Source organism: Malassezia vespertilionis, chromosome 4, assembly GCF_029542925.1.
Source record: "Malassezia vespertilionis chromosome 4, complete sequence".
NCBI classification, from domain to species: Eukaryota; Fungi; Basidiomycota; class Malasseziomycetes; order Malasseziales; family Malasseziaceae; genus Malassezia; species Malassezia vespertilionis.
Window position 1 is genome coordinate 345,315 of NC_079250.1, and position 27,358 is coordinate 372,672.

Below are 27,358 nucleotides of genomic sequence, written 5' to 3' on the forward strand. Positions count from 1 at the left end.
TTGCCCATTCCATGTTCCGTTGGTACATACAGCTATGTCCGTGGCCGTACAGGCGAACGCACGAGCCTTGGCGGCACATTCTCTGTTTCCACGCGCGTTGCGGCTCGCGGCGAGGTTTTTGCACGCACGGGTACGGCACTGCGTATGGCTGGCTGTGCTAGTGCCATGGCACGTCGTGGGCGTGTAGGAGAGGTTGCGCGCTCTGGCGAGGCCGAAGCAGGCGCCATGCGTTGCGCATTGAGCGCCGCTGTTGCCGTCGGACTTGCGCGCGGCGGCGTTGACGGCTCCAATACGCCAAGGACCTCGGCATCGGTGCATGGCGGGCGAGTGAGGGTCTCTACGGTGTGTGCATCAAACTCATCCGAGATGCTGCGCGCACTGGCGCTGTCGTGGGATGCACTGCTGTCGCCAGACACCTTGCGCGACTGCATGCTGGTATCTGCACCGAGCATCCTTTTCCGTTTGGGGCTCGGGCTCTTGCGCGGCTGGCCGACACAGGGGGTGGGTTTTGTTCTTGGGGAAACTGCCACATCTTGGGCGCGTTTCACAGAGGGGGTCGAAGGCACTGGCGCGCTGGAAGCAAACTCTGCGCGTAATTGGTCTTGGGCGCCCCATCGCACCCAGCGCATTGCATTTTCGTACATATAATGTTGTTGCGGCCCGACAACACAGCCTGGCCGCATCATGCGCATGTACCCAATTGCTTCGCTCGCTGTGAACCCGTATTTCCAGATCAGGTACGCGCCGATCAACACACCGGTGCGGCCAAGCCCTGCCTTGCAGTGGACTGCAATCGCACGCTTGTTCCGGATGGACCGATCTGCCTCGTGGATAAATGTACGCACAATTTCGTCAGAGGGATTCGAGCCGTCGTCAAAGTACATGTCGAGGTGCGTGATGCCCGCTTGCTCGAACGCGGAGCAGTTGTACAGAGGGTTATTGAGCCGCACGACAAGTCCAACATTGTGGTCCTTAAAGTACCGGATCGTTTGCTGCAGTGCTTGCGGCACCATAGTGTGCCGCAATGCTGCTGTCGCGGTGCTGCCATTCGCGAGGGTGAGTGCCGCCATGTACCCCTTGTCTTTGGGACTCGCAAATGCTAGGAACTGGGGCGTGATCCAGTTCCAGTCTCCATTATGAACTTGCTCGTAGTGTTCGTACTCTCCCAGATCAAACGTGGTGAGATCCAGCAAGTGGTTGTCCAACGCTCGGCGCATCCCGTACAAGATGTCCTGGATTGTCAAGCTGAAGTCTCCGCGGCCGTAGCCCGCATCGCGAAAAGGAACAAACTCGATCTCGCTGTAAGGGTAGAACGCGTCCGCGGGGCAAATGTGGTCAATGGTCATGGCGTAGAGAGCGCAAAGCAATGCCGCGTTCGCTTTGTGGTGGGGATGTGTGCTTGTATACAGGACCACATGTGCATCTTGCATCTCTTTATCGATCAGCATCTGGTGCACATGCACGCAGAAACGGTAAAACATGGCGATATTGAGCGGGCCCCAGTCCTGCGAGAAGCTCAGATAGACCAAATCCTCATCCACACTGAACCAGTGCATTCGCTCGGGCCGCTCGACGGAGAGATCGAGAGGAAAGGCAGCTGCTTGCAGGCCATTCCCGCTATTTAGCACCTCGGGATGCGGCATCGCTTGCTCGTCAAACACGCCGAACCAAAAGCGGCTCGATACGGGAACAAGTCCATGCACGAGACTGCACTCACGCACGCTTTTATCAGAAATAGGTTGCGGCGCGCTCGGCGCAAACAACCCAGACTGTGACATGTCCTGAAAGTCCGAGTCGTCCGGCGTGTGTTGAGCCGCGTTCTCCGCGCTGTGCGCGGCCACAGCGAGCATCGTAGGACGAACAACAAACGCGCAGCAAGACCAACACTCCGTGCAAAAGTCACGTGCAAGTAACTTCCACTTGCACCGCGCGCGCTGCGCAGCGCAGACATGCCGCCTGCCTCGTCTGGCTGGATCCGAGCGCACGCGTCGACTCCAGAGCGGAGACGGAAGCGCGCGTGCGAAGAGAGCACACAGGTGTCACCTCTTCCAATGCGTCAAGGCATTGCGGCGTCGCCACGGCGGGCACAGGATGACGTTTTCCCGTGGGCGCACGGCCTGTCGCAAACGATGCCCAAGTACCGTGCACTCGCGCGCATGTCGCTTACACGCGACGAAGCTATACCCAAATCGCCCTCACCACGCTGCGACGCAAGACTGCAGCGCAGCCGCGATACGTTTGCAGACATCGAGCAAGTGTGGCGGGGCGCTACGGATACCCCTACGGCGAAGCGCACAAAGCACACGGATTCGCGGCAAACGACATTGGATAGTTTTGCATTGTCTATGGGAATGCGAGACAAGCGTGGTTCACCCCAAAGCCCACCCCGGGGATTGCCGCAGCGTCCACCCCCGAGCAGCCCACTTACCGCGAGCTCTGCAGAGAGCGTGCCGGATGACGCGAGCGATGGACTCGCCTCACCTGCGCGTGCGTTCTTTGATGCGCTCGGCACCTCGCCCACACCACACTAGCGACGCTCGCCCCAGCTCTCGAGTTTCTTATCGACCGTCTCGGGCAGCGGGCAGCTCACACCCCGTTGTTCCCGCCCATGTTCCCGATAGAAGTTTGCACAGCAATAGTACAGTTTCTTGACCAGATGCTCACACCGCTCCTGCTGGAACTGGTTCCGCTGGATGCACTCCTGAATTTCGCACGCAATTGGTTTGCACGGATTGGTGTCCGCCATGTGTGTCCACATTTGGCCGGATTTGGCAGCGAGTGCATGTGGAGCTGCAAGGTTTAATTATTTGCGCAAATGCACGGGCGCCCGCGTCGCCCCGTTCTGCGCGCGCAAGCACCTTGGATCTGGGTTGTCACGATGGAGCAACCAAGCAATGTGGGTCCAAACACGCCCCTGATTATTTTGCGCTCCGAGGCACCGCTGCCCCAGTTTACGATGCCGTTTCCGATCCCACCATCGGACTCGGAAATCGCGTTGCTGCGGCTCTCGGTGCTTCGCATTCTCATGGGACAGAAGCATGCGCCACCCGTGCAGACCATGACGCACAGCGAGCAGCTCAAGCAGACCACGATCGAGGGATGGCGACTGAAAATGATTGAGCTACTCCAGGTTCAAGGCGGCACGCAGGGCGCGCAGCGCGACGATGTCCTGCACGGCATGACGCTCGAAGACGGCCACAAGTGCGACGCACTCGAGCACGGTGACGAGGTTGTTGTCAGGGTGCGCAAAGGATTTTCGATTCAGGAATTGGAGCTGCCCGCTCTGCCCGCGGACCATGACTACTCGCCCGGCATGAACACTGGCGCTGCGATTGTGTATCACCAGCCCGCGTATTCGATTGCAAAGCCCGCCGAGCCTTCGTCGCACTCGTCGTCCGTGCAAGCAAACCCTTACGCGAATTATCATGCTCATTCGTACCCCAACTACCGCAAAGGGTACAAGGTGCATGTAGCCCAGGGCGGCGGAAACCCCGCGCGCAAGAACTATGTTGGTGTCGGGCCCACAGTTCATGCTCCGGATTCGAACGCGCCATTGACCGTACAGACGCACCAACTTGCCGCACTCATGAGCATGGCTCGCGCACACAGTGCTGTGGGCGACGAGGCACGCGCCAAGCTTGCAGACATGGGTGTTGTTTGGGATCGGCCGGGATGGGATCGTCGGCAATCGACGCCGTCGGTACAGTTGGGGTCCAAGGCTGGCGGTGCGGGCAAATCGCGCTCCAAGCTCAGTGCAGGCATTCCTCAAACCGCGCTTGTGATTGGCCCCGGTTTGCAAGGTACGCTTGCCGAGGGATCTGCTCGTACTGCGAGCGTTGCGCCGATACAGTACGAAGCAAGTGCTGCGGATGATGTGTCGAAGCATGCCAAGCCTTCGCGTATGCGGAGGATGCCGCTGACGGAGAATCAAGCTGTGACGCAGCCCAAGTTGCATGAAACAGTGCCTGTGATGGCACCTGTGTCTGGGACGGCAGGTGCAGGCATGTCTGGAGCAGCACCGCCGCTTGCGCCGCCGTTTTCCATGCCTGCGAATGGATTCGCGCCGTATTATTCCATGCCTGCGCATGGATCCGCGCCCATGCCAGTGCCAGCGCCCATGCCAGCGCCCATGCCAGCGCCCATGCCAGCGCCAGCACCAGCGCCCATGCCAGCACCAGCGCCCATGCCAGCATCAGCGCCCATGCCAGCGCTTGTCTACTCATCGGCGCCAGCACCTGCGGCCTCTACTATCCCCACACAGCCCGTGTGGCTTTCTGCTCCTGGTAGCGCGCACCCCATGTTGCCTGCCAACCCCAGTACCGAGCCGACCCGCAACAAGAGCAAGCGCAAGCGCGAACGCTTTTCGCGCCTGAAAGCCATGTTTGCTGCCTCCAATGGCAAGACGCATCCTCGCCTTGCAAAGCTGTTTGCACCCATGTACGCATCGCCTACTCAGGCACGCATTACTGGGCGTGGCAATCCCGAACTCTTGACTGCAGCCACGGAAGAAGACCAACTCGACGCCGTGCAGCCCGTCCATCCGCCCTCTTTTGTTGCACCACCTCCTGTCACGATGGATTTCCCTCCGTCTGCGCTGGGTGTCATGCCTGCTGGCTTCGCCGCCGAGCGATACACCGAGCCAAGAGTGCCGATCGAACCTCTGCAGCACACGCCATGGAGGGGTGCGCCAGCGCCGCCAGTGCAATCTATTCTGGTGCATCCAGCGTCGCCCGTCCAGCCAACGCAGTCGGCGCATCAGCCGGGCGTCCTGCGCCGCCTATCGCAGCGCAGCAAAAACTCGGACTCTACGCAGCAGCACGGCCACGCCTCCGAAGCCGCCAAGCTCCTGTTTACGCAGCCGCTGGGCGACGCTACCGACGTGATTGAGGGTGTGTCTCAAGACGAGATCGAGGCACATCGCGCAGCCAAAGAAGAGCGCATCGAGCACTTCAAGTCTCTTCTTCGCAACGGCAGCAAAGAGAACCTTTTCCAGCCGCAGAGCATCACGCCAGTCGCCGAGCAGGGCGAGTTTGAGCCTTCCAAGCAGCATGCAGCGCAGCACGCCGCGCCGATGCGTGCACATGACACACAATCGTCTTACCTTGCGCCCAGCCGCTCGATGCGTAATGTGTCGCAGCTTCCTTCGTACACGCGCCGTGCCGAGGCCACCGCGCCGCAGCCCATGGTCTCGAGGCTTAGCCGGCCGAGCAGCATGTACGGCCCTGGGCCCTTGGCGCAGAACCGAAACATGCCGCAGCAGGCATACAGTCCACCTGCACTTGTCCTGGCACCGCCCAATACACAAACCGCGATGCTGTACTTGCAGAACACAGCCACGGCGCCTGCAGGGACACTGCAAAAGCCTGCTCATTTGCCTGCAACTGCTCCCGCTGACATTCGCGCAGCCACGCCTCAGGGAACTGTGCCTGGCTCGCCCAGCACGCTGCACTATTCCGTGCGCACCGGCGCCGAGACTCCTGCGTTCTTCGATACACAGAACTCGGCGAATGTTTCGACCGAAGCACTGGTCTCCGACTTTCAGGATGCGTCTGAATTGCAGGCGGCTACGACGCACGTCGCGACGCCGGGCCAGGCCGCTTCAAACCCCTCGAGTTGGTCCAAGGCTGATCTGCGCTACCTCGAAGTGCAAAAGCAGCTTGCGGCCGAGCGCGCCAAGCAGGACCGTGCAGAGCGCCAACGCATCGAGTGGCTCAGCCAGCGTGCCGAGCAGAGCGAGGAGGCACTTGTACAAGCGCGCCTCGAGCAGATGCGTTTGGAGCACCAGAACCAGGAGCAGGAACGTCTTGCTTTTGAGCGTCTCTCGGCGCAGCAGCGCTTTGCCATGGAGCACGAGCGCTTGGCCCGGGAGCAGCAGCGGCTTGCCCAAGAGCAAGCGTACTTGGAGCAGCAGCGGCATGCGTATGAACGCAGCTGGACTACACAGTAATAATTCTGCTCACAACCCGCAAACATCGTCTGGTCATTGGGTACGGAAAGCGAGGGTGTGTGATTAGGGTAGTCGAGGTATGTAGTCCCTAGCGGTGTTTCTTCGCTGCGACTGCAGAGCGCCGGGTGCATGTTTGCGAATATATCAATGGACGCATCTCTTGTCTCCGTGACACTGCTATATACACGTAAACACCTCATTCCCCACGAAAACTCGTATACTCTCCTGCAGCACACTCATTCGGCCCGAACGGAATCCACTGCCGTGTAGCGCCCAACGAATCCAGCAGTACATGCGCAGAATTGCGTGTTGACCGCACAGCATGCGGCGCCGCATGCAAATACTGTGCCCACGCAGCCTGTTTCGCGCGCTCGACACGCATTATCGCTCGCACATACGGCGCATACTCACACGCAACAGCCGGCCGCGGCAGCTGCTCGGACGGCAAAAGGTGCACGAGCGCCAAGAGCACGTTTAGCGCACGCGTCTGCAACGCACGCGCGGGATCGATGGATGGCATAGAAAAGAGCAACGCATTATCGAGCTTGTCTGTGTACCATGGCATCTGCGTACACCAGATCCAAGCATCCATTCCACCTCGTTCCAGCGACGAGGCCATCGCTTTCGCATGCCCCCCATGTGCCGTATACGGCCTGCATTGGGCGCTGGGAATAGGAGAAATATGCGCGCGGTGCCACGCAGGCAGCGTATCGAGCGGCGCTGCCTCGTTGTACTCGACGTCGAGTGCGTCTGCACACGAGCGTGCGTCTGCCATGGCCTGCAATGCGCCGAGGCGCTGGAGCGCCGGCGGGCCCCGCATAGAGAACGCAGCGACGCGCGCGTCGGCGTGTTTGGCGCGCCGGTGCAAGGTACGTGCGCGTGTGTCCAAGCATATCCACTGCAGCTGTGTAATCGCGGCGCGCAGATCAAAAGCGGGCGTATCGAGCGCTTGGTACGTTCGCTCTAGTGGGTATAGATGCGTCTGTGGATGCAATGCACCGCTGCCAGCGTCTGGCGGCGCAGGGAGGGTATCGCGGTAGAGTGTACGCATACTTTCGCGCGACACAACAAGTCCGTGCCTCAACGCAAGCAGCTGCAGATACGCGGCACCGATATCGAGGGGCGGCGCGTGCCATGCAAGCACCTTTTGGATGCGCAGCTCGTGCGTCGGTACTCTGCTTGCGTCTGTGCATGTGAGAATCACGGGGCGCTGCGAGTCTGCGACAAGCTCGACAACAGCGGGCCAGAAACCTGCGTCGTCGTCAAAGAGCACGTCGATCTCGTCCAGGAGAATGACACACTGGCGCGGCGCCGCTTGCTGCTCGTGTGCGCCCACCAGATGGTTCCGCCCAAGCTGGCCTACGGCAGCGAGAAGCTCTTTGCCGCTCCGGCGCCCCATGCCCGGGTACATTTCAAACACGGCAAAGCCAAGCTCGTGCGCACACGCGTGCACGGCGGCAGACTTGCCGACACCGGTAGGCCCTTGGAGCAAGATGCAATTGGTCGTGCGCGCAGCGGCGGGGGGGCAACATTGGCCAGGCCATTCACCCTCGTCCGAGTCCATCCCGTCTTCGTACATGCGCCGACGGCCGCGTTTGCGAGGCACACGGCTGGCAGGGCGCTTGCGGCCGTCTGTATACGACACGCGATGCGCTTCGAGCCAGTCACGCAAGTAGCACGCTGACGCTTCGTTGCCAAGGACGTGCTCAGCGCGCGTTGGACGAGCTGCGTTGGACCACGGCAATGTACACGTCGAGGAGGGCGGGCGTGTATGGAGCTTGTGCGGCCCCATCGCGAGTAGCTCGCCTTGGAGGGCGTGGAGCGCAGGGGGCATGGCTGCGGTGCGCGTCGCCGCGGCGATATCCGCGGCAATGTAGTCGTATGGATTGCGCAGCTCGGCATGCGCTTGGGTATCGGCGTGGCAAAGCGCAGCCTCGGCTTCGACGCGCGGCGCCGTCTCTGCGGCGTGCGGCGCCAAGTACGGAAATGCTGACGGGGGCGGTGGCGTGCACGGCTGGCGCTGCGTACGTCTGCGCCAGCCGTGCGGGAGGGTGAGAGGGAGCGATACAGCATCAGTGGGCGGCGTGACGTGCAAAGTTCGCGCGTCTGGCCATGGCGCAGGTGCAGCGGCTTCTACTGGTTTATGGCCAAGAGTCGGGGCAGCACACCCACTCGTCCCTTTGCGTTTCGCGAAAAATGGGTGCACCGCGCCGCCACCTGTTCCGCGCACGGCACGCACGATGGGCTGGGACGGTGTTGGCGTCTGCGCGACCTCGCGTGCGAGAAGCAGCGTCTGCTTGAGGTCCGCGACGCGCGCCTGTACACCCCGCGCCTGCCGTGCCTGCATATCTTCTGCGTGCAGCTCTCCCGCATCCGCCCCGTGCCCTGCGCCGGGGCCGAAAATGGGGTAGACACGCGCCATGCGTCGTTGGGCACACGCTGCCGGAGCAGGCTGGCTTCCATACGTCCCAAACGCTTATCTCCCCGACACCCTTGATACCACAACTTTTGTTTATGGGACGCATCAACTAGCATTACATAGTGGGTCCTTCAACACTCGCCCCGGACATGATAGCACTACCTCCCTCACGAGGTAGCTGGCGGCTCGACGCATCGGTGCGCTGGTCAGAAAGCGAGGCAGCCTCTGACGATGCGTTCAGGTCCAGCCCAGACTGGTACTCGGGCTGAAAAGGGCGCGGTGCGCCGAGCGACTGGTCCAGCACGCCCGCGCTTTGGTCCAGCTGTTTGAAGCTAGGGTGCACGCCCTCGTCCCCTTGCCGTAGGCGATCGAGGAGGAAGGATTCGTTGCGCGTGCCGGGCTGCGCAAGGCCCACTTGCGCACCGTCCGACTTGTCGCGGCTCATCGCAACGTGTTGGTCCTGTGCGCCGACAATGCCTCCATGGAGTCGCGCATCCGAGGAACGAGAGAGGTACTGTGCATTGGACGAATGAGGGTACACATGCGATTGCAAGTTGCCGCTTGCATCGCCGCCGGCGACTTGGCGGAGCTGGTTCAGCTCGTGGTGCGCGGCTTCAAGCGCCTCGATCAAATGCTCGCGCTCGCGGTGGAGCGTTTGGAATTGGAGTACAGCCTTGGTGAGGATGTCGCCCTTGCTTGTCTTTGGGCCGCGGTCCACCGGGACATACTCCTTGAGCTCGTCAAAGAGCTCCTTCATTTCTTTTCGGCGCTTGCGCTCTGCGATCTTGTGCGTCACACGCAAGCTGGGGCTGCGGCTGTACGGCGTATCCTTCTTCTCCGACGTTGAATCGTACGATGAATCGCGCCGCGACTTGGAGTGCATACTCGCGCCACTCTCCGCACCAAGCGGCGGCGGCGCAGTCATGCCGTGCATACCGTCACTCTCAGACACCTTTTTGTACGCATCCTCATGCGCGACACCCGAGAAGTTGGGCGGGAAGATGGCTTGCCGCCCGTCAGACTCTTGCGTGCCGATGGAGTTGGACAAAAAGGGGAATGCGCGTGTCACATGGTCTGTTGTTAGGAAATGCGCGCGTGCGTACCTTGGTCAGACGCGCCTTCGCCAGACTCCAAATTAGGGTCCGTCTGCAGCAGGTCGAGCCTGTAGGCCTGGTCTTGCCGGACACCGTACCCAGACTGCCCGCCGTCGTGGCGACGCGACCCGGTCAAGTTCGGATCCATTTGCGCAGTTGACTGAGCCATAGAGTGGCGATCAACCTCGGTACCGCTCTTCTTGTAGGGGGCTCCGTGCGAGTAAGCGCTCGAGTGGTTGCCCTGAAAGGAGACGTCGTTCAATTCCGGTTTGCCAGAACCGGTGTTCATCGAATAGTGCGTCCCTCTGTTGGCAGCTTCAAACGGTGCAAGCGTGACGATCGACGGATGTGCCGAGTCGTGGTGTACTGCAGACGATGAATCGAAGCCAAGGTGCTTGCTCATGTTCTCTCGCGCGCGCCCAAGCCTTGCTTGCCTCGTGGCGAAAAACACGAGGCTCCTCGCCACGCGGGCAGCCACGTTTACCCGCGTTGCCCCCACGCGCGGAGAACACGTGGTTAAGCACGTGGCTTAGGTGGAGCACGCGTTACGCCGCAACGCGTGGCACGGCGTGGCGCAGCGCAATCGGAACACTTGGCGCCGCTTGCCGCTTGCGAGGCGTGCGGAAAAGCAGTCTTGCACACTCGACGCAAATTGCCGCCGCTTCAGTGACGAATACATAGGAATTACGACTACACAGTCAGTTTCCAGCAACTTTGTGGCTACAGCTTTTGCACATAGTTTGCAGGGACAATACCGGCGCGTGTACCATCTGTGCTTTGTGCGCGCCACCACTCGGCACTGACGGCCTCGGTGAGAAAAATGCGCTCGCCTTCATCGACGCGCAAGTCGCCGGGCTCGGTGCCTGCAAAACTATTGTTAGTGTGTTTCGCAGTACGTACGCGTATAGTGCAACGGCTTCGCTACTATTCGGCGGCACTACAGGCGTGCTGCTCGCAACCGCAGTCGAAGCCGCTGCGGATGGAGACGCGGGCGCTGGTGTGTATGTGGGCGGTGATGCTACATTCGCACCGCCCGCATAGTAATCAGATGCAGGTTTACCGGCACTTTGCTCTGCCGGCTTAGAAAAGTGCGTGTGTAGCCGGTTTCCAGCATTGAGAGTGGCTTTGCCAGCCGACGAACTCGCTTTTCCAAATACAGATCCGACAGCTGCACCGGCAGAGGACGTATTCATAAAGCCAAACGACTGTGGTCAGCGCTGCTCTCACGTACCTTGGTCGTTTGCAATCCCGCAGGTTTATGGGCCTCTGTATGGCCAATGGATGGAACAGAACGTGTGTGATCCTGCACAACAGGCACAGAGGCTTGTGCTTCGCCACGGCGCGGCGGCGGCGGACGTTTCCCGGCGGCACCGCCTACAGGCGCAGGCGCAGGTGCAGGTGCAGGTGCAGGTGCAGGTGCAGTCTCAGCCGCTACCGGCCGTGACTCAAATCTCGGCGGCGCATACTGTGGGCGCTGTGCAAAGTACTCGTCAAGTAGCGCAAAGAATGCCTCGCGTTCATGCGCCGGAAGCGGAAACATGGTCGGCGCTGCGAACCTCCACATGTAGTGAAAGTGCTTCTTCTTATACATGGCTATGTGTGTGTGGCTGTGGGTGCATGTGGCTTGAGCAGGCCGCGCGCTTTTGCAAACGCCTGGATTGCTTGTCCGGGGCGACGGATGGATGCAAGGACACATGTCATGAACGTGAGCAAGACTACTGCGCCGCCCTGATGCATCGATGCCAGTGGGAGTGGGACCATGTAGATGAGCGTGAAAATACCCAGCAAGGCCTGCAATCCAGACATGTGTGCAGCGCCTGCCGCAAACCGCGGCGTCAAATACGGCAACATGTGCTTGCGTTTTTTGGAGTAGAAAAGGAAGATGAATGCAGACGTGAGTGTCGTCAGGCCCAAGTACCGGTGAATGGCTTGCACAGTGACTGGGTTCTGTGTAACGTTCCCAAGGAATAAACGCGCAGACTCAAATTCTTGCTCATCCTGCGCACCGCCTTTGCGCACAACGTAGCGCACATCCATCAGCTCCTCTTTAGGGGGCAGCAGGCCCGTCCCCATTTTCGGGAATTCGCTGTAGACGAGGCCCGCATCGAGACCAGCGACAAACGCGCCGTACATCACTGTCACACACACAAGCCCAGTCATTGCCAGCGCTACGCGTCGGTACTTGCGCAATGCAGGACTGTTCAGCGTGGAAAGTAGCGACGTTGCTTTGGCGTACGTCTCGGGCTTGGCACCCGGGGCAAGGCCGCGCGAGATGCCTGTATCACGGAGGATCGTGACAGCGGTATAAACCATGCCCATGTATAGGGCAAAAGCTGCACCGAGGTGCGCCGCAAGGCGGAAGTGACTCACGCGCGGCGTCCATTCAGGACGCGGCTCTGCCATTGCAGACTCATCATCATACGGGTTCTTGAGCCCGCTCGCCACCATGATCCAGCCAAGAAGGCCTTGGAAACCGATACCCAGTCCAATATACAATAGCTTCCGCCGGATCTCGGGCGTGGTCATTCCGCGGCGCACGCAAAAGTAGGCCGCAGGCACGATGAAGAACACGCCGATAAACCGGCCAAGAACCCGGTGCGACCATTCCCATAGAAATATTTTCTTGAAATCTTGGAGTGTCATGTTGAAATTGAGCAATTTGAACTCAGGGGATTCTTTGTACTTGTCCCATTCCGCGGTCCATTCCTCCTCCGTGTGTGGGAGCCGCATTCCTTTCAGGCCGGGATTCCACTCGGTAATAGAGAGACCAGATTCTGTCAAACGCGTAATTCCACCGACAAGAATGATGAGGAAAACGAGCGCGGCGCACGCAAGCAGGTGAAACGCGACGATCGGGCTCGCCGTCTTCAATGGCTTTTCCGCAGCGGCGGCACTTGCAGGTGCAGCTGCCATCGTCGCGGACGTGTATGTACGCAGCATGTTGATGCGTGGCATGCGAAAGAGTGCGGGGGGGCGGCATAAGAGCTGGTTGGCCATGCGTTGACGCACGGGCGCAACGGCGTGTCCCGTCATGTTTCTAGGATGTGGAAGCGCAAAGGTCAGCATAGTGCATGGCATTGCAGGACGCATTTTTAATGCATTACACCGCGTCCATAGCGGCATACGCGCAATGCGCAAGAGCGCACTGCGGCTCCGTACAGCGCTCATGCTGGCAAGCGAGGACGCGAAGCACAAAGCAACGCACAAAGGTCACGTGGCAAGACCGAATCGGATGCCTCGTATTAACGTACCAGGCAATTTTGCGGCGCAGCGCTGCGCGGCACGGCGCAAGTAAATTATGGGGAGTGGCGGCACGCGCGCAGCAACAACGCGGCTGTGTACGGCACGCATGTGCCGCCCACGTTTAATATATTTGTACGAACTGTAGGCGCTGCTTTGCTTTTATACGTAGCCAGCAACAATCACAGAAAGTACCGCTACAGCCATTGTTGCACACGTACCCACTACCTGATCTCGCTCTTTTCTGGACGTACCCCAGTGCATGCGTAGCCTCTCCCACCATGGCCCATGCGCACGGCCCTCGACCTGCCGCAAAAAATGACTAATTGACGAACGGTGTTCATTTACCAACGCCCAGTTCATTGCCCGTGCGCCTGTACACGTGCGTAGCGCACCCGAAACGACTCGCTATTTTTTGATCAGCCACGTGGTGCAAGCCCGTTATGCAAGCCTGGCGCACGGAACGGTGCGAAGCGTGCCGCTGCGCTACGTCCACACTGCACGCTCCCATTTTCGACAGTGCTCCCTATTCGGCACGATGAAATTCGGAAGGACCATCAAAACATCTTTGTATCCGGAATGGTCGGAGGCGTACCTGCAGTATTCTGACCTCAAGAAAGAGATCAAGCGCTGCATGGCGGAGAACCATGGCGTTTGGTCGGACAAAGATGAGGACGAGTTTGTTAAGGAGCTCAGCAAAGAGCTCGACAAGGTGTACTCGTTCCAAAAATCAAAGGTGCGTTTTTAGGCACAAGCTGACAACAGGTGGGCGAGATTATGGGCCGCATCGAGCACGTAAACCAAGGCGTTCAGCAGCTGCTCTCGCTCAAGAACAGCCACGCATCGGATGCGTCGCTTGGCCACGCCTCTACCAGTGCATCTGGCCATCCACCACATCATCACACGCAGTCTTCTGGCGAGCAGGAAGGCGTGCATCGCGAGATGATGTATCAAGCACACCATAACGCCGGCTCCGATGACGAGTTCGACAGCGACAGCGAGGCAGGCGACGTTTTGGAAGAGCGTTTCCTCGACCTTGAGGAGCAACTTGCGAGCGTAATTGCTGATGTGCATGACCTTGCGCTTTTCACCAAGCTCAATTACACAGGCTTTCTCAAGATAGTCAAGAAGCACGACAAGCAGACGGGCCGTTTGCTGCGCAAGGAGTTTGTGCAGCACTATTTGAACACGCGCCCCTTCTACAAGGAGAACTACGATGCGCTTATTATCAAGCTCTCGAAGCTGTTTGATATCGTACATACGCGCGGCAGCCCCGTGCAAGGCGATGCTAGTGCCGGCGGCTCTCAGAGCGCCTTTGTCCGCCAAACGACCAAGTACTGGGTCCACCCCGACAATATTGTCCCTCTCAAGCTCTTTATTCTCAAGCATCTTCCTGTGCTTGTGTTTAACGACGAGAAAGAGTACCAACGAGAGGACAGTGCAATTACTTCGATCTACTACGACAACGAGGATCTCGAGCTCTACCTGGGCCGTCTGGAAAAGACGGAAGGCGCCGAGGCGATTCGTCTTCGCTGGTATGGTGGTATGGACAACAAGACTATCTTTGTGGAGCGCAAGACGCACCGCGAAGACTGGACTGGCGAAAAGAGTGTCAAGGCGCGTTTTCCCATTAAGGAAGAGTTTGTCAACTCCTATATGAGCGGCGAGCACACCATGGACAAAACCTTTGATGATCTCTGCAAGAAAGGCAAAAAGACCGAAAAGGAAATTGAGCCAATGCTGCAGCTCGCGAACGAGGTCCAATATGCGGTCGTCACTCGCCAACTTGTTCCCGTCATGCGCTCATTTTACAATCGCACGGCTTTCCAGCTCCCCGGCGATGCGCGCGTTCGTATCTCGCTCGACACTGAACTCACTCTTGTTCGTGAGGACAACTGGGACGGTGTGCAGCGCGCCGGCAACAATTGGCGTCGTATGGACATTGGCATTGATTATCCCTTTGACCAGCTTCCCGCTGGTGACGCCGAGCGCTTCCCCTACGGTGTGCTCGAAGTCAAGCTGCAGACCCAGATGGGCCAAGAGCCCCCCAAGTGGGTTCGCCAGCTCGTCTCTAGCCACTTGGTTGAGGCCGTGCCTAAGTTCTCCAAGTTTATACACGGTTGTGCGACGCTCTTGTCGAACCGGGTCGATCTCGTGCCCTTTTGGCTGCCGCAGATGGACATTGATATCCGTAAGCCCGTGTCGATGGATTTGGCGCTTGACCGACCCCACCACAGCTCGGGCAAGTCGGACACGAGCAGCGGCAAGCTCCAGCCATACAACGAGCCCGAATCTGAGGACGAGTTTGAAGGCAACGACGATCACGTCAACAAGTCGCACATTGCAGATGCACAGCGCGAGGCAGAGAATGTCGGACTTTCTACGTTTGACCCGCGGATCAAGGAGATTCGCGCTGCTCGCGAAAAATACCTTGTTGAGCACCGCAAAGAGTCCGAAGGGGCGCAAAGCGAAGCGTCCAAAGCACCCACTGCAGCCACCACACGTCACACGCAGTTGCCAACTCACGCCGCGCCCACGCGCCAGGATATATTGTCGCCCTCCAATGTGTTTGACAAAAATTACCTGGACCGTTTCGGCCTCAAAAACATTTCGCGTCTTTGGCACAGCGGACGCACGGAGAATGAGGGCCAGGAGCAGGACCCAGAGCAAGAGCAAGAAGACGAAGATGAGCGTGCCATTCGTGCTCTCCAAGGCCGCGACGAAGAAGAACCGCGCGGGACAGGCGGACAGCCTCCTACAGGCGTCGAATACGTCACCAACCTTCATGCCGAGTCCGGCAAGCGCGTTTCAGTCCCTATCCGTGTGGAACCCAAGGTGTACTTTGCGAATGAGCGCACCTTTTTAAAGTGGCTTGAGTTTAGTGTGATGCTTGCTTCGATTGCCACCGGTCTGCTGAACTTTCAGCACGTTGGCGACCGTGCCGGGCTTGTCACCAGCGCGCTTTTTACCCTTATTGCCCTCTTTGCCGTCGCCTACTCTGGCGTGTTGTACGTATGGCGCGCGCTCAAGATCCGCGAGCGTAGCTCCTCGAACGTCTACTCGGACGCGTATGGCCCTACATTTATTTGCTTTGCCCTGCTTGCCGTCACTCTAGTCAACTTTCTGATGCGCTACTGGGAAGCACCCCACCTGCGTCTCCTCCGCGGCGTCCTCAATTAGCACGTAGCGCCTAGCCTGTCACGTGTGATAATTTTTTTTCTGGTGCGTGCTTGCCCCTGTCCGTGCCGCGATGAGCGACGAGGAAACGAAAAAGAATGCCTTGAACCAGGTTGAGTTCTACTTTGCCGACTCGAATTTGCCGTTTGACAAGTTTCTCTTCTCGCAGACGCGCAAGGACCCGCAGGGCTGGGTGCCTATATCAATGATTGCCTCGTTCAAGCGCATGCAGCCGATTCGCGATGCGATTGGCGAGGCGGGCATTGCCGACGCACTGCGCAACTCTGCTTCGTTGCTTGAGGTGAACGAGGCGGGCAGCCATGTGCGCCGCACCAAGGAGCTTGTCCAGGTTCCGGACGTGCATGCGCGCAGCATTTATGCCAAAGGGTTTCCGGATGAGTACGAAAGCCTGCAGGGCGAACTCGAGTCTTTTTTTGCACAGTTTGGCAAAATTAACGGCGTGCGTATGCGCCGCGAGACGGAGGTGCCACGCAAGTTTAAGAACAGCGTGTTTGTCGAGTTTGCGAGTGCGCCGGAAATGGCGACCTTTTTGAAATCGGCAAGCGCCGAAAATCCCGTCGAGGATGGCGGGCACGGCATTGCGTTCAAAGACATCAAGCTTCAGGTAATGAGCAAACCCGCATACGTGGAGATGAAGATGAAGGAGAAGGGGATCGACCCCAACAGCAGGTCTGGCAAGGGTCCACGCAAGTTTAACGCGTTCCGCGAGTTGGAGCGCGAGCGCAACAGCGGCAGCCACAATGCCGGCGCTAGCCGCACAGAGCCGCTCGAGTTTGAGTACAACGGCAAGACGCTCACCACCCACCCCGATGGCTCCATCGATGCGGAGCAGGTTGTTTTCCCTGCACAAAGTGTCTTGCGCTTCTCTGGCGCCGGCAAGGGCGGCAGCTGGAAAGATTTAAAAGACACGCTTACTACATTGCATCCCACCTCGTTTGTAGAGTTTCCGGGCGACGCTGAGAGCGGCGCTGTAGGATTCCGCGAGCCCGTCTCCGACTCCAAGCTCGAGGAGATCAAAGGCAAAACAATCACCGTGGGCGGGCAGCCGGTCGTGTGGGAGCGCGTCGAGGAGGACAACGCCAAGGACTTTTACGTCGAGCGCGCCAAGTTCCGCGCTAACTTTTTGCTCGACCGCCGTGAGGCCGATCGAAGTGCGCCGCGCGGCGGGCGCGGTGGGCGCGGCCGGGGTCGTGGCCGCGGCGGATTCCGTGGGCGTGGTGGCGACAAGCGCAAGCGTGACGCACCGCCTCAAGTCGGCGCCGCAAAGCGGTCCAGGAGCGATTAGAATACATAGTCTACATACTCTCTGCAGGAAGATGCGCCATCATCCGCGCATGTTGCTCGCGCATCGCATCGCGTTTTGGTTTCTCTTTTGCCTTCTTGTCGTGTTCGCGCTTGGCCAGTTTCTGCACCGTGTTTGGCGCTTCGCGCAGCGCAAATGCTTTGGCAAGGTGGCCAAGGTGCAATTGGTTCACGTTGAAAAGCGCTTTTTCTGCAGCGGGATGCGTCGCATAAGCGCGGATATACGCTAGGAACGCGGTACGGGCAAGCGAGGTGTGCTTCTCGTCGCGCAACACCCAGCGCTCAACGGCCATTTGGACGTCGGTCGCTCGCGATTCGTACTCGCGAAATGCGCCGCCAAATCCTTCGAACAGCACCGTGTCGATACCGACGACTGTGATTTTGGGGGGGTGCATGCCTGTCGCCTCTCGGACAACGACACGGCGCTCCAAAGTTTGGAGCCATGGCTCTTCGTGGGGGAGGAGCATGAGCCAGCTCGTACCCTGGCGCCCTGCACGTGCTGTACGCCCAATGCGGTGTACGTACTCTTCTGCGCCGCCTTCGGTTGGCACGTCCATCTGAATCACGCAGCGAACATCGGGAAGGTCGAGGCCACGCGATGCGACGGGCGTACATAGCAGTACGCCGCCTCGGCATGGCTGCTCCGTCGAAAGTGTCTGGAATGCGCGCAACGATGCAATACGCTCCTTTTGCGGCATGGACCCGTGCAAGCGAAATATGGGCGTGTTGGGAAGCAGCTCGCTGTACTGAGCGAGGGACGCGGGCTCTTTTTCGGTCGCGTCTGGCTCTTTGGGCTGCTCCACAGAGCGCATCTTGGCGCCGCCCAGTGCTTCCCAGTGAAAATTCACGCTGTCTGTGGCCGATATAAACACAATCACACGTGCTGGTCCTATCTTGTCCACATCAGCCATGCGCGGGATTGTGTGCCGCAAGAGCGCGACAAGCGCGACAAGACGAAGCTTGGGCGCTGTTACTACCGCGTGCTGTTGTAACTGCGACGGTGCGGAAAAGGTAGGGCCATCTTGTTCCGCGTGTGTCTCAGTGTCGGCCCCGGCGCGTACAAGCAAGGGGTTGCGCAGCGTTGTGCCGGAAAATGCTTGAACACGCTCGTCGAGTGTCGCAGAACACAGAATCAGCCGCCGCGGAACCGCCCACCAGGAGACACCGAGCGAATCGACAACGTGTGCATCGTCTTTATCGCCGGGTGCAAGTGCCTCGCTTTTGAGCATCGCGTCGCGTGCTGCGCCAAGCGCAAGTCGGCGTCGGCCATCGAGCGCCTTAATAATCCCTTCCAGCTGCTCCTGGAAGCCCATCTCAAGTAACCGGTCAGCTTCGTCCAACACAAGCCACCGACACTTGCCTACATCCAGGCTCGATGTGTTTTGCAAGTGGTCCAGAAGCCGCCCCGGCGTAGCAACGAGGATCGAGCAGCCTTTCCGCAAGCGCTGCTTTTCATGGTTTTTGGTGCTCCCGCCTGTGAGCAGGCCAGGTACAATCCAGCGCGAATAGCGTTTCGGGGCTTGGTCGTCTTGGTCTGTGGATGCTAGCGATAGCGTGAGTAGGCGTTCCAGCACGGTATAGATTTGGCGTGCTAGTTCGCGCGACGGAGCAAGGATAATGGAAAGTGTGCCTACACTGCGATCAATAAAACTCTCTTGCGAAAGAGGGAGAAGTGACTGGATGATGGGAAGTAAATAGGTCAGTGTCTTGCCGCTTCCCGTTTGTGCCTGCACAAGAATGTCCCGTTCACAGCCCATTTGCGGAGGCACAGCAAGCAACGGCGGGATGGCCCGCTGTTGAATTTCTGTGGGACGTCCGTCTATGCCCATTCTCGCGCGCAAGTGCCGCGCAATAAGCGGATCGAGGCCAAGGCCTTCAAATGTACCGTCCAGAACGGGCGCATTCGAAGGCGCAATTGGACTCGCTTGAGGCACATCTTCAGGCTCAGCTGCAAGGGTATCATTGCGCGCAAAAAGAGAAGAGACGTAGCCAGTAGTCTTAGGCGCGCTGTGAGTATGTGCCTGTGTTATTTTCCTGGCTATGTCGATGGTGCGGCGGTCTGATGGATTTTCGCGAGCTCGCTTATGCGCGGGGTGCTCCGTGGAGTCATCTCCTAAATGAGCGCGTTTATGTGCTTGTCCATGGCTGTTTTGCCGCCGTTTCTTCGCGGGTAGCGGCGCAGATGTATCAAAATTCAAAAGCAAATCATCCTCCTCCATGGTCACTGCAAAAGCCCAGGCACTTTTTTTTTCGGTGCTCCACTTTCTCCTTAGTCAGCCCTTTTTTTTTTGCGCCGCTGCGCGCAAATTTCCTGCGCTTGGCATCAACTATGGGCAAAGCAGCGGCCCAAGCACGGCCAACTGCCGTGTTCCGAGAAAATGGGCTAGTACATCGGTCCAAGGCGCGTGGGCTACTGGATACGTCGAATTTGCCTGCGCTCCAAAATTTGCTAAAGCGCGATCCTGCCGCATACGAAGAAGAATTTCTCGCACAATGGAACCAGTACGAAAGTCTACGACGCATTTATGCGTCAGGCATTGGACAGCATATTGAAGGAGCTACGGATGCTGGAATGCAGACTTTGCGCCTGAGTAAAGAGCAGCAGGACCAGTTTGAGCACTTGCTCACGTTTGTGGCACACCTTGCGCCGAGCTACCCAAAGTTAACTGCACCACTTCCCGACCATATCGCTGAGCTGCTGCTCACGCATCACGCGAGCCTGAGTCCAGATTTGCGCAAAACATGTTTTCGCTGCATGTCTTTGTTGCGTAGCCGTGGAGTGATTGCAGATGAGACATTGCTGCGCACATTGTTTCCTTTGCTCAGTCTCGTAAGCTCGTCGGAACTGCGCACGGCGATCCTGAGCACCATCGTCCAGAACTTGAAGCAGGCGAACCGTAAGACCAAAGATGTTCGTTTGAATCGCATGGTCCAAGGCTTGCTTTTTGGCATGGTTGAGCGCGGAATGTCCGACGCAGAAGGCAATGTTCCTGCCGTGCTCCGGCCCGGCGAAGCAGAGCTCAAGGGTCGATCTGAGGCGCTTTGGGCGGTGCGTATTGCAGCTGAAATGTGGCGCCGACGCATTTGGACTGACGAGCGCACCGTGGCGTTGCTTGCACTTGCATGCACGCATCCGCACCCCAAGGTACAGGGCTCCGCTGTGCGTTTTTTCCTAGGTGATTTGCATACTGCTGAGAACGCGGAGAATAGTGATGGAGAGGAGGATAGCGATGAGGGTCCATCACAGTCCGTTGATGTTGGCCGCCTAAAACATCAGCGCAAGGTCGGAAAAAAGACCAAGGCTGGCGATCGTCGCTTGAAACTTGCACAAGCGCATGCCAAGCGTCGTAGGAAGGAAAATGAAGAAAAAGCATGGGAGAAAGTGGACAAGGACTCAAGTAATATGGCGGCCATTCATCTGTTGCATGATCCACAGACGTTTGCAGAGCGTGTGTTTGAGAACCTTTTGCGCGGCGACAAGCGCCATCCTTTGGAAATGAAGGTGCGCATTGTGCAGCTCTTGAGCCGCGTCATGGGCATACACCGACTCATTGTGCTGAGCTTCTACAGCTACTTGGCCAAGTACTTTATGCCTCACCAACTGCACATCACACTTATTCTCGTTTCCCTTGCACAATCTGTGCACGACCAGACGCCGACAGATGTTCTGACACCTGCAATCCGCAAGATTGCCTATGCTTTTGTCCATCCAGGCGTCACCGTCGAAGTGGTTGCTGCAGGCATCAATACCATTCGCGAAGTATGCCGCAGACAGCCTTGGTGTATGGAAGAGGATTTGCTGCACGACTTGGTCGAGTACCGTAAATCGAAAGACAAGGGTGTGAGCGCTGCATCTCGCGGCTTGATGCAATTGTACCGTGAAGTCAATCCCGCATTGCTTCGCCGTGCGGACCGCGGCAAGTCTGGAGCCATGGCTATGCAAGAAGGCAAACAGGTGCTCCAGTTTGGTGAGGATCGCCGCCAAGTTCATGGAATTCAAGGTCTTGATTTGCTGGAAAAGCAATTGGAAGAGAACCAAGACGAGGAAGATGAAGAAGATTGGGACGGCTGGGAAGTCGAGAGCGATTCGGGCGACGATTCCGACGGCTCCGGTGGCTGGATTAATGTTACTTCCGACGATGAAGATAATGGGCATGTCTTTTCTGACGACAGCGACGATGAGTGCGACGAAGAAAAAATACAAGACACGCGTCCAGCCTCCGAAAAGGTGCGAGAGGCGCGTAAATTGCGCCGCGAGACACAGAAGCAAAAGCAGGAGTGCGATAGCGATGAAGAAGACCAAGAGGGAGTTGCTGTTCCAACTGCTCCTGCAACTGAGTCCGAAGACGCATTCTCCGCACTGGCAATGAACAGAGTACGTGTGCAAATGCAACTAATTCCAGATCCTCACGCCTGCCGACTTTGCGAAAATGAATGAACTGCGTCTCAAGGCGGCAGAGGAAGCCGTCAAGACGGGCGGTGCTTTAAGCGCCACAGCGCGCCGCGAATTGGAAGCGCTGCAAGCTGCAAAGAAGCGCACAGGCACAAGTGGTACCAGCGACGTTGTGAACGAAAGCGATATTCTCGGCCCGCGCAAGAAGGTGAAAGCTACTTATGAGGAGCGCATGAAGAGCATTGAGACTGGTCGTGAGGGCCGCGAAAAATTCGGCAGCCGTAAAGGCAAGAAAAACAAGGACGTGGCTAGCAGCTCGACCAACCGCCAGAAAGCACGCGGGAAGAATTTCCAGTATGTACATCTACACCACTAACCTACAGAATGGTCGCACGGAGTTTCAGTGTCCGCAGCAAAAAGAATGCTTCTCTGCGCGAGAAGAGCAAGCGCCTGCGCAAACACATCACTGAGGGCAAGAAGGCGCGCAACTCGTAAGGGAGGTGGCGTAGTGACATTTATAGTAATGATTATGTCACCGATCGACATCTCCCCGTCTTGCGCTGTTAACGCCCACTACCCGCCATGACCCGCCAGGAAGTTAACGAACTGCTCAGCCCCATTTTAGTGGAGCTGCAAGAGAAGAAGAAGGAGAAAGGGCTCACCTTTGAAAAAATTGCCGAGGCGATTGACCGCAGCGAGTTGTACACTGCCGCAATTTTTTACGGACAGGCCAAGCCTGAGGAGAAAGACCTCGAGGCCCTTTCGAGTGTGCTGAACATCCCGAAGGACAAACTTGTCGCCGAGCTTGGTCCTTCATTTTTCCCTCTCCGCGGCGGTCTTTCAAGCAGCCCACCCACGGATCCTACTTTGTACCGCCTGCACGAGGCCATGACTGTGTACAGCATGCCGATCAAGGAGATTATTAATGAAAAGGTACGTTTGTTCATGTTAAGTTTATATACAGTTTGGCGATGGCATTATGAGTGCAATCGACTTCCGCGGTGCAGTGGAGCGGGTCGAAGACCCTGCCGGCGCCCGTGTCAAGATCACGTTTGACGGCAAGTTTCTTCCTTTCCGTCGCTGGTAATGTATGCGAGTATTCGATAGTGTAAACAGATTTGCCCTGTTATATAGCGCCGCGGCGGACAATTTCCCATTCTACGCGTAAAATAACCCACACACTCCGGCGGATGAGCTCGAGGGCCTCGAGGAGGAGAAGCCCACACTGCCATTCCGCAAGGTACTGCAAGTGCGAGCTCAATTTGAGCGACCATGTAAACCGCAGCAGGAGATCCACAATGATAAATACATAGTATACAGACATCGGAAGTGGCAATGGCTTTTCTGGAACACGTAAAATGCTTTGACGGCGCGCATGGACTGGCCGAACAATGCCCTCTTCTTGCTCATCGAGCGCGCTCTTGTCCTGCGGAAGCGTGTTCTGTGGTTCGAAGCGGCGGTGCAATGTAGGCCAGTGTGGATAAAATGCTTGCAGACTTTTTGAAAAGCTGGATGGGAGTAGCAAGTCCAAGCCCCAGTCATTAGTGATATCCCACCAGAAGGAAAAGAGTGTATTGAAAAGCACAGAGACAAGCCAAAGACTGGGAAAAAGTCCGTCCAGGCGCATGGACATAAACGTATGACGTGCATTATTCTTCGCTAGCACATCATGCGCATTTTGCTGCCATGCACTCAGCCAAATGACAGGGAATGCAGATGCATACTTGAGCGCATTGTACAGTGGCCGCTTGGACTTGGGCTGGCGCCCGAGCGGAGCCGAAGTGCGGTATTCACTAATGCATTGTCGAAGGCGAATCAAGTAGGGCACACTGCTTAGAATAGGAATGGCCATACTAGACTGCTGTGACCACAACACGCGCTCTCCGACTATAATGCCGTCGCAGAGACATACCAGAATCACAAACGAGAGCCAGACGTCGCCAAGCACTTTGGCAAAAGACGTTAGTATATCTGCTGCAATTACATCCGAAAATTGGATCGTCTGCTGTATAGAAGGAGAAAGAAGCCGGCGCAGGATACGTATCGATGCCTTTTGGATCCCCCGGAATGGACCAGAGATAACCCACAGCGCAATGAGTCCACACAAAGCAATCACCTCCCAAATTTCAGCATAAAACGTGCGTGTACCATCGTGAGGGTCAAGGTTGTATCTGTACATCAACAAGCATGCAAAACACCATCCAAGATGACTTGCAGCAAATATATACAGCCCAGTAGCACCACTTTCTCGCATAGAACCTATTGAGGTTGATATATGCGCATTTATGTGAGAGGGAAGCGGCGATTGGTTTGCATGGCTCCATAGATTCATGCCCCAATACTGTAACACTTGCAGATCCACACCAAAACCGACCATGCCAACCACGACCATAAGGATCACGCGGAATATCGGCGGAAGCGACTGTGAAAACGTGATATCATATGTTTTCGAAGCTGTATCACTGTTTGGGTTAGTCAGTGCAGCCGCTGCTTTGCTCGACACGGCTTGGTTCATGTTTCGCCATGAACGACGAGTCCAAATTGTGGACTAGCTATTATTATTTTTTTCGTTCGGCCGGAAACTAATTTTCCAAATAAAATGCGAAGTTGGTATAGGTGTGCCTTACGAACGCCGATGCGGCTCGACAATGTGCGCTAACCCCGCTTCCTCTATAGTAGTAATATCATTACTTTGCCTTATACGGTCCATGGCTGCCATGTTGCCAGCCATCACAGCTTCGCGAACCGATTTTTCGAGCTCATCGTACTTGCCCACATCCTGTGCGAGAAGCTGAACCGGGTATCCGTCAGGGTCCTCGATGACCATAATTTCGCTGGCGTGAGCATGATGCGCTCGCTTACTTTTTTTGCGTGCCAATATCAAGAATTTTCACGCCAAGATTCTCGAAGCGGCGCTTCGCTTGCCGAATATTGGGTACACTAATACAGATGTGATGGAACCCCTGGCATGTTAGCTGCTTCAAGTACACACATTGCTTTGCGAATTGATTTGGAAATCATCGTCATTTTCCGTACCGCTAATGTCAGCAATGCAGGCGCTGTACTTACTGCCGCTGTACAAGCTCTATTAAGGACGATGCATTCCCGAACTGGTCCTCCGACTGGTCGGCAGGTAACTGGAGCCATACTTTGCTAATATTCCTGTTTATGAGTTCCTCGAAACCTTTGCCCTACCCAAACGTAGCTTCACGCACAAGGTCCATTCCTGATATAAGCACATTACCGCCATCCACGTACCTAACACTTGCTTGTAAAATATTGTACTGCATTCAATGCTTTTTACATGTAGACATAAGGAATGAAATGAGTACCCTTGCGTCTCTCGCCTTGGGTTCGACATTCTAAGCGCAAAACCGGCAAGATCTAGCGCAGCTGCAAAAGAGTCCGCCGTACACGCCAAGTCCACTCGGCCGATGGTACCAGGCACAGCGGACACACCCGACGTTCCTAGTAAGGATTTCGCATCGGAGCAACTAATTTTGTACCCTAAAGTACAAATAAAGACATCAATGAAAAAAATGTGATATTTGCTACAATTCCGGCTGTACTTGATTAGGGATAACCATCGTCAACGGGGGCCATGTCGTCGTCGTCAGTGATAAACTCCGACATAATACGGCCATGGCGATCGTAGCGACGTGGCATTTCATTTGCTATTCTCACCGCGTCGTGCGGGTTCCACACACTTGAATCCGCAAAAATGGTGTCCATTTCCTCCAGACTTCTTCCTGCGGTCTCCGGGAAAATCCACCAGGATGCCGGTACCATCAAAAAGTTGATCGCTGCAAAAATTAGATAGGTATAATTGCGGATATTGGCGAACGCAATCGGTGTAATCATGACAACCATAAAGTTGAACAGCCAATTGGAAGCGGTGGAGATGCCGTTTGCTTGCGCTCGGATAGAAAGCGGAGTGCATTCAGCAGGATACAACCAAGTCATCCCCAGCCATCCAATGGCAAAAAGCGAGTTAAAGACGAACAAAAAGACAGTCGCGGCAATGGCCGGAGAAGTATTGTTTTGATAAGCAGAATAGTCTTCTCGGTTCTTGTATTCGGGAGGTACTTGGAGTGCCTCAGGGCTTAATGTACCACAAAGAATCGCCATCGTAAAGGACATACCCAAAGCGGTCCAAATCATCAGTGGCCTTCGCCCAACCCTTTCAATCATGAAAATGGCGAGCAGCGACGCAAGAAAGTATTCCGTACCATTACATGCAGCGAGAATACGAGACTTGATATCAGACAAGCCGATACTCTGTTCAAAAATAGTCCCGGCATAGTAGGTGATAAGATTGATACCACTGATTTGCTGAAACATTTGAATCACAAACGCAAGCGCAGTGCGATGGAAATAATGGCCTTTGCCTTGTTTGAAGAGGTCGCGCAAACGAACACTGCCAGCAATATTGAGACCATCAGCAATTTCATTCACATGTGCATTCACAACGGGGTCATGGGGCGGCAATCGATCCAAAGCGGACAGGACCACACGGGCTTCCTCCTCCCTTCCGCGCAGCATGAGCCAACGCGGACTTTCCGGCAAGAAAATTGTGATAAAGGTCGGCAGCACCAAAAGGATCTGGAATGCAATGGGAAATCGCCACGATACCGACCGCGTAGAAGAATCAGCCAGATGTCCGTGCTGAGCCCAGAACAAGGCAAAGTCGACCCAGTATGAGATCATAATACCAAACGTAATAAGTGAGCCTTCAATCATAATCAGCATGCCACGACGATGTGGAGGCGAGACTTCCGATTGCCATACAGGTATCGTTGAAGTGTGCTGTCCATTTCCAATACCACTAAGGACACGCCCAGCCCAAAGAAATGCGTGGGCATTGCCGCCGTGGGCAGTAGTCTGTACAATGGCGCCAATGACCATAAAAACACTACCGATCCAAATCATCCAGCGACGACCCACAACATTTCCCCAGAAAAGCGCAGTAAGGGCGCCAAGAAAACACCCAATTTCGTAAATACCGACAGTTGCACCCGACAAGGTCGAATGTGTTTGCGTATTCATCTTGGGAAACGTCTCCAAGAAAGGCCGCAACGTCAACAAACTGCCCATAACACCCTGGTCATAGCCAAACAAAACAAAGCCGACACCCGCCGTGACACCAATGGCAACACTGAGAGGAAGCCCAGAAAGCCCCAAAAATTTGGCGTATCCTTCTGGGCCAACATACTTAGCAAGTGGGTTAGATTCCGCCTGTTTTTCATCGTAGTGGCTGCCAGCCTGATTTTCCCCCACCTCAGGCGGCGTCGCTTGTGCCCCCATTTGCGACACTTCCTTGTCGTTGAAAGGGCTTGTCATGACAGCGTGAATGAGCTGTGTGTCTAGGGCTGCAGGGGCTATATAGTTATACAGCTGCCGCAAACGTCCAATGGGTGGGTGGCGTCTGGGGCTTAATGCATTTTGTGGGTCCGTATGCACAGGGTCCACAAATTGATGCTTTGTAACAGCATTGATCAAGGGTACACTGTCTATTTGACAGATCACAAGTATATTTGCAATTATAAAAAATTATGCATTATGCTTTGGGATGTAGGTGTATTTCCTGTCAAATGAGACGCGTGGCGCCGATAGCGTGCATGCGCCGAAAATCATCTGGGGCGATCACGCGATGCAATCACGCGCTGCACCCGGTGTGCTATAGTACCTGTACCATTTCAAGACTCTGCTTTCGCTGGATATTTGTACGGTTATTCGAATTTTTTAATACATTAGTTTTATTTTGC

General features: G+C 56.5%; 14 protein-coding genes across 14 annotated transcripts; 6 read left to right on the forward strand and 8 right to left on the reverse strand.

The window, feature by feature from the left end:
• Positions 1 to 32: 32 nt before the first annotated feature.
• MVES1_002155 (uncharacterized protein) lies at positions 33 to 1,850 on the reverse strand (the record flags this gene model as incomplete). Its single annotated transcript, XM_056206987.1, has 1 exon — positions 33 to 1,850. The coding sequence occupies one exon, from the start codon at positions 1,848 to 1,850 to the stop codon at positions 33 to 35; it is 1,818 nt and encodes a 605-aa protein (XP_056062962.1).
• Positions 1,851 to 2,051: 201 nt separating this feature from the next.
• On the forward strand, positions 2,052 to 2,531 carry MVES1_002156 (uncharacterized protein; the record flags this gene model as incomplete). Its single annotated transcript, XM_056206988.1, has 1 exon — positions 2,052 to 2,531. One exon carries the CDS (start codon positions 2,052 to 2,054, stop codon positions 2,529 to 2,531), a length of 480 nt encoding a protein of 159 aa, XP_056062963.1.
• A 347-nt stretch (positions 2,532 to 2,878) lies between these two features.
• On the forward strand, positions 2,879 to 5,947 carry FOL3_2 (dihydrofolate synthase; the record flags this gene model as incomplete). The annotated part of the gene is made up of 1 exon (XM_056206989.1): positions 2,879 to 5,947. One exon carries the CDS (start codon positions 2,879 to 2,881, stop codon positions 5,945 to 5,947), a length of 3,069 nt encoding a protein of 1,022 aa, XP_056062964.1.
• A 196-nt stretch (positions 5,948 to 6,143) lies between these two features.
• Positions 6,144 to 8,369, reverse strand: MVES1_002158 (uncharacterized protein; the record flags this gene model as incomplete). Its single annotated transcript, XM_056206990.1, has 1 exon — positions 6,144 to 8,369. The coding sequence occupies one exon, from the start codon at positions 8,367 to 8,369 to the stop codon at positions 6,144 to 6,146; it is 2,226 nt and encodes a 741-aa protein (XP_056062965.1).
• A 112-nt stretch (positions 8,370 to 8,481) lies between these two features.
• MVES1_002159 (uncharacterized protein) lies at positions 8,482 to 9,863 on the reverse strand (the record flags this gene model as incomplete). Its single annotated transcript, XM_056206991.1, has 2 exons — positions 8,482 to 9,440; positions 9,470 to 9,863. 2 exons carry the CDS (start codon positions 9,861 to 9,863, stop codon positions 8,482 to 8,484), a joined length of 1,353 nt encoding a protein of 450 aa, XP_056062966.1.
• A 317-nt stretch (positions 9,864 to 10,180) lies between these two features.
• Positions 10,181 to 11,000, reverse strand: MVES1_002160 (uncharacterized protein; the record flags this gene model as incomplete). Its single annotated transcript, XM_056206992.1, has 3 exons — positions 10,181 to 10,331; positions 10,361 to 10,665; positions 10,692 to 11,000. 3 exons carry the CDS (start codon positions 10,998 to 11,000, stop codon positions 10,181 to 10,183), a joined length of 765 nt encoding a protein of 254 aa, XP_056062967.1.
• Positions 11,001 to 11,053: 53 nt separating this feature from the next.
• COX15 (Cytochrome c oxidase assembly protein cox15) lies at positions 11,054 to 12,493 on the reverse strand (the record flags this gene model as incomplete). The annotated part of the gene is made up of 1 exon (XM_056206993.1): positions 11,054 to 12,493. One exon carries the CDS (start codon positions 12,491 to 12,493, stop codon positions 11,054 to 11,056), a length of 1,440 nt encoding a protein of 479 aa, XP_056062968.1.
• Positions 12,494 to 13,238: 745 nt separating this feature from the next.
• Positions 13,239 to 15,880, forward strand: VTC4 (vacuolar transporter chaperone; the record flags this gene model as incomplete). The annotated part of the gene is made up of 2 exons (XM_056206994.1): positions 13,239 to 13,436; positions 13,466 to 15,880. 2 exons carry the CDS (start codon positions 13,239 to 13,241, stop codon positions 15,878 to 15,880), a joined length of 2,613 nt encoding a protein of 870 aa, XP_056062969.1.
• A 70-nt stretch (positions 15,881 to 15,950) lies between these two features.
• MVES1_002163 (uncharacterized protein) lies at positions 15,951 to 17,183 on the forward strand (the record flags this gene model as incomplete). The annotated part of the gene is made up of 1 exon (XM_056206995.1): positions 15,951 to 17,183. One exon carries the CDS (start codon positions 15,951 to 15,953, stop codon positions 17,181 to 17,183), a length of 1,233 nt encoding a protein of 410 aa, XP_056062970.1.
• Positions 17,184 to 17,193: 10 nt separating this feature from the next.
• DBP7 (RNA helicase) lies at positions 17,194 to 19,419 on the reverse strand (the record flags this gene model as incomplete). Its single annotated transcript, XM_056206996.1, has 1 exon — positions 17,194 to 19,419. The coding sequence occupies one exon, from the start codon at positions 19,417 to 19,419 to the stop codon at positions 17,194 to 17,196; it is 2,226 nt and encodes a 741-aa protein (XP_056062971.1).
• Positions 19,420 to 19,529: 110 nt separating this feature from the next.
• SDA1 (Severe Depolymerization of Actin) lies at positions 19,530 to 22,088 on the forward strand (the record flags this gene model as incomplete). Its single annotated transcript, XM_056206997.1, has 3 exons — positions 19,530 to 21,575; positions 21,604 to 21,947; positions 21,998 to 22,088. 3 exons carry the CDS (start codon positions 19,530 to 19,532, stop codon positions 22,086 to 22,088), a joined length of 2,481 nt encoding a protein of 826 aa, XP_056062972.1.
• An 87-nt stretch (positions 22,089 to 22,175) lies between these two features.
• Positions 22,176 to 22,680, forward strand: cyn1 (cyanase; the record flags this gene model as incomplete). Its single annotated transcript, XM_056206998.1, has 2 exons — positions 22,176 to 22,526; positions 22,558 to 22,680. 2 exons carry the CDS (start codon positions 22,176 to 22,178, stop codon positions 22,678 to 22,680), a joined length of 474 nt encoding a protein of 157 aa, XP_056062973.1.
• A 39-nt stretch (positions 22,681 to 22,719) lies between these two features.
• Positions 22,720 to 24,817, reverse strand: ERD1 (protein-ER retention protein; the record flags this gene model as incomplete). Its single annotated transcript, XM_056206999.1, is given in 8 exon segments — positions 22,720 to 23,764; positions 23,936 to 24,015; positions 24,225 to 24,234; positions 24,254 to 24,263; positions 24,297 to 24,408; positions 24,586 to 24,631; positions 24,663 to 24,784; positions 24,809 to 24,817. The coding sequence occupies 8 exon segments, from the start codon at positions 24,815 to 24,817 to the stop codon at positions 22,720 to 22,722; spliced, it is 1,434 nt and encodes a 477-aa protein (XP_056062974.1).
• Positions 24,818 to 25,166: 349 nt separating this feature from the next.
• MVES1_002168 (uncharacterized protein) lies at positions 25,167 to 26,933 on the reverse strand (the record flags this gene model as incomplete). The annotated part of the gene is made up of 1 exon (XM_056207000.1): positions 25,167 to 26,933. One exon carries the CDS (start codon positions 26,931 to 26,933, stop codon positions 25,167 to 25,169), a length of 1,767 nt encoding a protein of 588 aa, XP_056062975.1.
• Positions 26,934 to 27,358: the final 425 nt, after the last annotated feature.